At 41.1% G+C, this 9168-nt stretch overlaps 1 protein-coding gene across 1 annotated transcript; it reads right to left on the bottom strand.

The window, feature by feature from the left end:
* Nucleotides 1-1214: 1214 nt before the first annotated feature.
* On the bottom strand, nucleotides 1215-8818 carry atad1a (ATPase family AAA domain containing 1a). The gene is made up of 10 exons (XM_070834262.1): nucleotides 8750-8818; nucleotides 7722-7922; nucleotides 7538-7636; nucleotides 7298-7418; nucleotides 5917-6117; nucleotides 5043-5149; nucleotides 4818-4907; nucleotides 3039-3089; nucleotides 2638-2810; nucleotides 1215-1832 (listed from the first exon to the last, which is right to left on the bottom strand). Exons 2-10 carry the CDS (start codon nucleotides 7893-7895, stop codon nucleotides 1703-1705), a joined length of 1146 nt encoding a protein of 381 aa, XP_070690363.1. The 5' UTR covers nucleotides 7896-7922; nucleotides 8750-8818; the 3' UTR covers nucleotides 1215-1702.
* Between the last annotated feature and the right edge of the window lie 350 nt (nucleotides 8819-9168).

The raw sequence follows: 9168 nt of genomic DNA, 5'->3' as shown, positions 1-9168 counted from the left end.
CGGCAAATATGGCTAAAAAACATTGTGAAAAACGCAGGGAAGACTTTAGAATTATCAGCTGTTTTGCTAAATGCACTGAAAACCACACATTGAACTTGTGGCTTTAACTCTAAAACCAGCAGTCCAAACATGAATACAGCAGGATCCCTATGATACACCTGCTGACAGCTGAGAGGGGCTGAGCAGTGATGCTACAGGAAAGTATATTTTGACAGCCATTTAATAACCAGATAATGATTATTGAGATAATCATGTATTGTTGCCCCTGGCTCAGATCATTTTAGCTGTGGCTCCTATTATAGGGTTCAAGTGGTGACGTCATCTCTACTCAACATTTTAATGTTTGTTTTGTCATCTGCTGTTGGGTACACATCCATCGGGTTTCATGAATGAATGACAGGTGTTTCACTAAGCTCTACTACAATGATATCCAAAGTAAAGTATCATATTTCACATGACACCTGACATATTTGGCTGACTGTTCCTCTTCATGGTCATACACATATTGTAACTTGACGGCATGTATAGCAGTGCTCACTTCACCGACTAAAAACACACATTTAACTCTAACATGTAATTTTGAATCAGAATTTGTTCCTCTTGGGAGCAGTAACACATTACCATGACCAGTTTTCTGTTACAGCCTCCTACTGGCTAAATGCATCCTCTATCGAAAAACTATGTTGTTGATCAACCACGTGAACAATCATGGAGAGCAAACGGTGATGACATCCAGTGTACTCGTCAGCTGTAAAAAAAACAAAAAAAAAAAAAAACAAACTCTACACAGTATCAGCGCAGAGAGCGCCTGTCCCTTCAGTTTTAATCTAAGCAGGTTTAGGTGAAGATGACAACAGGTGGATGGAGGTGGAGTTGAATAATTAAGCTCAAGTCTGACATTTAAAAAAAGAGCAATACATACGTAAGAACTAATCCTTTGATTGGCGAGTGATATTCCTGAAAATGAAAAAGCTATTTCTTTTGCTTCTTATTTGGAAGTGATAGAACTGATATACATTCCTGAGTAATTTGCTATCATACTACAACATCTGCAGAGAATATAGTGTGATGTGACTTGGAGGCACCAAGACCAGCTGACTCATTTTTTCCAAAGTGCTTGGATAATATCACTAAGTAATCTAAGTCTCTTATTCGAATGTGTGTTTGCCCCAAAAAGAAAGATGGCTGGTTTAGTAACCTCAAAGGAGGTCTGGAATTCAGACTTTAACTGACTCATAAATCATTATTCATCGTGCTTGTTCCCCCTGGTCATGATCATGTGTAGGTCAGTGGTGGATGGGTATGAAACCTTATAGAGGCATAGTAGAGTGATGTTGGTACAGTATTACTAGCAGTAACTTATGACGGATTCATCAAGTTTAAAATATGCATTCTTGTCTGGCAAACAAACTTTGATGGCGCCGTTGAGCAAGACACCGACTCTAGCTGGCTCCTAGGGAGTTGGTGAATGGCCAGTAGGAGAGTAGCATTGTCACTGTACACATGTAGCAGGGTAGTTCTAAAAAATGAGCATGCTCAGAACAACACCTGCCTGGATAAATAAACATCTATGGCTGCTTGCTGGCTTTTCCCACTGCACCTCTGTCATGTTTTGGGAGCCTCTGCTCGGCGAGCTGGGACACACTGTGGACGCTGTGTGGCGAGAAGACAACATTTCCCGTCGACGGTGCAGCGTTCGCATTTAGTCCAGGGGAACTTCCGACACACTGGGTAACATGTAGGCTGTGGCCCGCTTAGATTCCTTCATCTTGTCCAGGCCGAAGAGGAGGTCCAGCTGCGTGACCGGCCGCAACCGCTCCTCATCCACAGGTCTGGAGCAAAGGAGAAGAGAGGTCAGAGGTCAGACCCAGGGGTCTACGAAAACAACAGCTGTGTCCCACTTCCATACTAAATGTAGCCAACACACAGCATGTACTAAATAACACTCTTTGTAGTACACTGTTGCAGTACGTTATAAGAAATCAATTGAATATCTTGAATATTTACAGGAAATGACTTAATGCTTGAGCTGTCGCACATCAGTCAAATTGTGACATTAAAATTCTGCAGAGAGTCTTTAGAAAGTGTTTTCTGCTCCCTTATATTCATTTGAAGCAACATGCTGAAGTTTGTTTTAATAACTGCGGGGAGCTCAGCTATGGGTGTTTAAAGTGCAGCAAACTTTAAGTTCGAAATTCTTCTTTCAGCAATAATGTTCCAAGAAGAGGGCTTTCAGCAGTCGCTTAGCAACAGCTGAAGCATGGGTTACACAGATCACATGTTTAGCCTTTTAAAAAATAGCAGATGTTTTAAAATCAACCAGGTCCGTCTGTGATTCTGTCCAATTTAATGACTTGCCTTACTTTCGCCCTCACAGTCTAATTACTGCTTCAAAGGCCTGAATGTTGTGTAAAGGAAACAGCTAAGAATGGTTAATTTGTGGGAATGTTTAACCAAATTAAAAAGTGACAGAGTACCAGGATGAACATCACTCAACATAAGATTGCTATCAGCTTTTTAAAAACCCACACTGCTCTAACCTCCAACAGTTTAGGGCAGATGCTGTAGTTAAACAAAGAGATGCTCAGCGGACGCAAGGGCCATGAAATATTGTGGGTGTCTGAATATGACTCATACTTTTCCTCCTCCTGGCAGTCCTGTAGCTGCTGAGCGATCTGCCTCATCTGCTCCTTGCGGACGTAGTCCCGGACTCGGTACATGGCAGCATCGCGGCAAAGCTCCCGGAGGTCACTGCCAGAGTAACCTTCCGTCTTCTCAGCAATCTCCTTCAGATTAATGGCATTGCTCAGCTGGATGGAGAAGCAGGACAGCAATATGAGGCAATTATGTAGAATGAATCTCTTAGCTGTCACTGGTCTTTGGCAGTGTTTATTACTGTCAGTCAAGTGCCAACTGTTCATGGGTGATCAGATTGACTTTAATGGGATTTGACAGTGTAAATACAGGTGTGAAATGGTATTGTAATTTCTTTCACAGCTGACAAGAATAAAAAAAATTTAAAAAAAATCACATCTTACGTTTTCTCCTGCTAAAATCAGCCTCAGGATGTCCTGTCTTTGTCTTGTGCTCTGCAAAGACAGAAGGGCTGTGGTTCATGTTTGGAAAATAGAGCATATTAATGCGCAACCTAAACAATATTGTACATACATTCAAAAATTAGATATTAGAGATGCCTCTGTGTTTTGAGAGTGTTCTTGTCTTCATATTCTGTTTTCTCCCATTGAGCACATTACAGTGAATTTAAGATGTGCTCCTTTACAATATGTGAATTTAAAAGCACTCAGTAAAATGCTCACTAAAAACAGATTAGCTGAGGAAGTTAAAAGAACTGTGCTATAGTGAGGCCTAGAGTAGAAGCTTACTCTCCTGTTTTCCATTTGAATGTACAGTTGCACTCAAATTTATTCAACCCCCATTACAATTTGGTACACTGGCAAAACATTGGGTGGTTTTTCCAAATTCAACACAATATGCCACTTTTAATGACTGTTACAGTCACAAAAGTATTCAACCCCTTCTTGACAAGCATTTTTAGTACTTAGTAGAGCACCCTTTTGCTGTTATGACCTGCTGCAAATGTTATGCATAGCCAGTCCTTCCAGGACTTTTTCTGAAGCTAAGCCTTTGTGGACTTTGAGGTATGTTTGGGATCATTGTCCTGTTGGAAGGTCCAATGATTTTTTCCTAAGATTTCCTGATACTTGATTGAATCCATCTTGCTCTCCAAATGCTGTAGGTTTCCAGTGCCAGAAGAAGCAAAGCAGCTCCACAAAGTTTCACAAAGCCACCGCCATGCTTCACTGTAGGCAAGGTTTCAGTGTCTGCCTCATTCTTCCTCCTCCAGACAAACCGCTGATCCACAGACCTGAAAAGTTCCAGTTTTGTTTCATTGCTCCACGGAACAGAATCCCAAAACTTCAGTTTCAAGCATATTGGAGCCAGCTTGTCTTGTGCTTTTGGATCAGTAGTGATGTACGTCTTGGAGTTTGGGCATGGAGGCCTTCAGCATTTACTATGCGCCTGACTGTAGAAACTGAAACCTCAGTGTCTGCTGCCACCAAGTCTTGCTGCAGGTCTTTTGCAGTCACTCGAGGGTCTTTGGCCACCTGCCTCCTCAGAAATCTGGTGGCAGCTGTTAAAGCTTCCTCTTTCTGCCACATCCAGGAAGTGTAGCCAGTGTTCCCAGTGTTTCTAGGAACATCAGCGCCTTTGCTATGTTTTTGTATTCTTTTCCTTGTTGGTGCAAGGCAAAGATCTCCTCTCTTAACTTCTCCTGACTTACCCAGATTTCTAACATGCAACTAAACATCACTGTGAATAAAACCTGCAGCCAGTCCGGGTATTTGATGTGTTCTCTCTCAAGCACATGTGATGCCACTCATGAGGCCCTTGATTAGTTGCATCAGATGTGCTTGAAACAACACGTGATTTGCAAATGAGTGCTTTTATGAGGGATTCTATTCAGGAGGTTGAATAATGTTGGGACTGCAGTGGTCATTAAAAGTGACATATTGTGTTGGATTTGGAGAAACCACTTGTAATATTTGTTGTGTTGTGATGAGCTATTTAAATTGCTCTTGTTTGAGTTGTTCATTGAACACAGCTAAAGTTTGCCAATACATCTAATTTGCCAAGGAGGCTGAATAATTTTGAGTGCAACTGTATATATAGACAGAATTTACATGCATATATTTAAAATATATTCCATTTTAACAAGTACTGTATAAATGTATGTGTGTCAATTTAGATCACAGAGTTAAAAACAGTTTGTTCTGGTGTGTTTGTGCTCGTCTTACTGGCAGGCCAACGTGAAATGTGGTGGGCATCCTGCGTAGAATGGCTGGGTCCACGTCCTGTGGCCTGTTTGTAGCTCCCATCACCATCACCTTCAATCACAGAAATCACTATGCGAATAGAGAATACTGACAAAAACACCGACTGCATGAACTCCTCAAACACAGCTCAAGCAGCATGTGGAGCCTGCCCAGATCCTGCCCAGGAAAAGGCTGTGGGTGTGTTACCTGCGTGGTTGAGGAAGTATCCAGGCCGTCCCACAGGCTCATGAACTGGGCCTTCATCATGGCTGTGGCCTCATGGTCCAGGCTGGAGCGGTTCCTCAAAAAGGACTCTACCACACAAGAGACAAGAACCAAAACAAGGGTGAGGACAGAATTTACATAAAAACTCATCTGCATAACAGACTGAGAACAACAGGTTGCACTCAGTTTGGGCAATTTCAGGGGGATGAAATAAGATTAGGCTGATTTACTGGATATTACCCCTTTAATAAAGAATGGATTTCAGCCTGTCCAGTCATATTTTTAGATTCAGTGCGATTATCTGGCAGAACTTGTCTGAGAATCTCCACGCTTTAAGTTGTCTTCAGTACCAAAGTAATCCAGTAATAGCTGTCTGTAGGTACATGGCACATTGCTTTCAGGAACTGCTAGTAGCTGATTTGGCATAGTTTCAATGGCGCCACTTCAAAGCAATTATAGGCTAAATCAAATCGGTGGCAACTTTATATTTCCTGTTTACATTCCTCAAAACATAATGAGAGCTGGAGTTTCCATACTGGAAACCCTTTGTTCTACATTGATAGAGAGGACATTCTGACTGAGCCCGACAGTTTCAGAGGTCTCTAAAAAAAAGTGCTATTAACTCTGCATTACTATGCTTTATGAAGCTGCTAACCTATAAAAGAAATGTCACTTTTATGGTTTTCAATGCAGCTTTAGATTCTTTTCATTCCTTCCATTTTCTAAATTTCAAAACATGAAAACATTAGTAGCATCAACGTTTTAAGATAATTTCTGCTTGAAAGAGTAAAGATAGAGATATATCACATCTAACAATGTAAAAAAATAACATTTTAATTCTGTTAGAGAAGCTCACCAATCTCATCAATGAAGACGATGCAGGGCTGGATTTTGACAGCCAATGAGAAGACAGCAGCAGTGAGCTTCTGTGATTCACCGTACCACATGTCTGTCAGCGTGGAGGCCTGAAGGTTAATAAACTTGCAGCCCGAGGCTTTTGCTGTTGCCTTGGCGATCAAGGTCTTCCCACATCCCGGAGGACCAAACAATAAAACACCTACAAGTGCAAAATCAAAACAGAAATTAGAGTTTCTTTCAGGCTCCTGTTATGTGTTTGTTCAAGGTTCTTTTTAAACTTCCTGCACGTATTATTCTAAAGTGCACAATACTTGTGTGTCTGTCTGGACAAAATGATAAAATGCTGATTTGTTTTTAGGCATAACTTTATAGTTTTAACCTCATTTCAAACATCACTGGCAACTTGTGGGGAGACTTTTTCCAAACATGTTCTCAAACACACAAACTAATGGAACATTTGGCCCAACTTACTGCTTACTTTTTTAAAGGTACACGATATAGTCAAAGGCTAGAGACTAGAAATGGAAGTGGATTCCCAGAGCAGCTAATTTTGGAGGTTGACTCATCTTGAAGCTCAGTGTAAAGCTGTGTGCCAAACAGTAAAAACTCTCTACAAAAGTGAAGTATCCCTCTAAGTGATCATCTGCTGTCAGGCTGCCAAGTGTATAAATATTGTCAGATGCTTTTTGGCACACGGCACTGGATGGGGGCACAATGCCCTGGATGGCTTTCTAACAATAGTGAGAGAGAGAGAGAATGGCTAAGACACAAACTGATGTGGGTTATAACAACTTCTGATATCTGTAGTTTTCTCATGCAAAGTCATGGATCTTATAATCTAGTTTTATGTTGGCTAGCTTTTGATGCACTTCAACTCCAACTATTAGCATTCATGACAAAAAGTGAAGTCAAAAATTGTAGTGACTTGGTTTTGTACTCTAATACATCAAATTTTGCAAAAAATATCCAGCATGAGGTTAAAAGCTGACTTTCTTCAGCATTAACATACACTTTATGTCCCATAATCCCATAATTTTAGGACAAAGAAGCAGGACAATCAACATACAAAAGACAATAAGGGCTTCAGAGGTTTTGTCTGGCCAACAAAGTCCCCTGACATCCAACCACACGATGTCTCACTAAAGAGAAAGTGAAGGATATTTGTGCTGTAGAACAAAGCCAAAAAAACAAAACTGTGTCATTGTCCAAATACTTTCCTGTACTACTGGAGATTAAGTAAAGCCAGATACCCACAAGTGCATCATTCAGAGAATTTCTCTAGGAAGTATTTTGTACTCTTGTAATGGCAACACGGATCTGAAACATTATATGTGAAATGTGAACACTTGTATTTCTGTTTAGATTACATGTTCTGGTACCTTTAGGAGGCTGAAAGAGTTTGGATCCAGCTAAAAGGTGTCTTTTCTGAAAAGGCAGGATGACTGTGTCTTGCAGCTCGTTTATAACCTCATCCAGACCTGCTATGTCTCTCCAGGACACCTGCAGCAAAGCAATGAACTGTGAAAAACTACGTCTGGGAAAGTGCAATGACAAAAAAAGGTTTCGATTGTCACTTGATAATCTCAACGTCACTGGCCCCATTAGATTGCTACTATTACCTTCATAGTTTGTGGATCAACTAAGTGAGATGCAATGTTCATCTCATACTCTGTCAGTTTGACTCCCTCCACGCCGATCCTCTTCATCAACTGTTCTGCCTGGAAAGACAAGACACACACCTCACCTTGAAGTTACATAATATAGCAATGTCACGCTTATTTTATGTGCATATGTTCTGCATACCCTTTTCTTGGCTTGGCTTTTCTGTTTGGAGGTTGGGTCCATAGCGTCTACAACCCATTTGATGCTGTAGTAGGTAGCTGCGCCAAAGATAGTCAGCCTCAGCAACATGCCCACCACTTCATTCCTGGACAGCGGCCGCATCAGGGCCTCTCTGGGAAGATCTTTCAGCAGCATCTCTGCCGGCCGACGTCAGTGCATTGGCTTGATGGGGGACAGATGGAATAGGGCAATGAGACAGACTCCTGGACTAAAACACTATGTGTTACAATTACAACACATGCAGGTCACCGGAGCCTGAAATGACCATTAAGTTTTCAATTGATTGTATTTGGTGCAAGCATGGGTATGCTAGACTCTATAATCTATAATGCCACAATGCCTGATTAAACAAATCCCATCACTTAATGTTGCGGTGCAGCACATTCTTGTAATGGCGACGTTTCAAGTGTGTAAATAACTTTTTATCCACACAAACTCCTCCTGGCTAATCACCAAAATACACCCTGAGTGTCAGTCAGTAGGGTGAACCATACGAATTAATTAATAACAATTTACTAATATAACACTACTAATATAACACACCGCTTGTTGGATGATACTTACATCGTACAAATGTGTTATGACCCTGAACATGTGTGCAGCTGAGCGTTGACATTTTATAATTGTGAATAAAGGTTGGACGTAATATAACAACTATCCCACCCAAAAGCTAACCTGTCCGACATTTCTTCATAATGCTTCCTACTGCTGTTATTTGAGCAGGCAATTTATGAGCAGAAGTGTCTATTTGGCGGTAATAATTACATGTATGCTTTATCACCAAGGACTAAATCCCATTCATTCGCAGGTTAGCATGTCCGGGCGAGCTAAAGCTAACCGAGCTAGCAGGCACCAAACTGTTACTTTGCACTGTGAAATGTCATAAAAACATAACGGCTGCACGTACAACATTTGACCTACACTCTGTGTGCTTTTACACACAAATGTAACGTCCCCTCTAAGATAAAACACTCAACAGTAATACTTACTAAAAACAGGAGCCAACAGATATGTAACAAAAATGCCAAAACACTAGCATTGACGGTGCACCACTTTTTTAAGTCGGGTAGGAACAAACAATTTAGTTCCGGGTTTTGTATGATTCCGCCTTGGCCCTGAGCAGGGACGTTTAATGCTGTCGGCCACTGGATGGCAGCGCTCACACACAGACATCTCACACACATCAGCACCATGGACAGCATTCACATCACTGCAGCAGGTAGACGAGACAGAAAAAGAAGGTTAGACAGGTGAAAAAAGTAGTGAACCTTTTGGACTAACAACCATTTATTAGTATAGTGGAGATTGAATGTTTATGTGGTATTGCACAAACAGAAAGTGAGTGGTGGAGATTTGTTAAGAATAATTAAATATCAAAATATTTTTCTAAGATAATTAGATGGTTTGG

The sequence above is a fragment of the Pempheris klunzingeri genome, chromosome 7 (assembly GCF_042242105.1).
Source record: "Pempheris klunzingeri isolate RE-2024b chromosome 7, fPemKlu1.hap1, whole genome shotgun sequence".
NCBI lineage: Eukaryota > Metazoa > Chordata > Actinopteri > Acropomatiformes > Pempheridae > Pempheris > Pempheris klunzingeri.
The sequence above is the reverse complement of the archived record's forward strand: the minus strand, read 5'-3'. Positions and strand labels throughout refer to the sequence as shown.

Coding starts and splice junctions, on each gene's coding strand:
- atad1a (XM_070834262.1), bottom strand. CDS start 7,895: ATGCTGCTGAAAGATCTTCCCAGAGAGGCCCTGATGCGGCCGCTGTCC. Junction 5,150..5,916: donor CGTCTTCATTGATGAGATTG/GTGAGCTTCTCT, acceptor CTTGTGTGGTAG/AGTCCTTTTTGAGGAACCGC. Junction 1,833..2,637: donor GACTGCCAGGAGGAGGAAAA/GTATGAGTCATA, acceptor CCTTTGCTCCAG/ACCTGTGGATGAGGAGCGGT.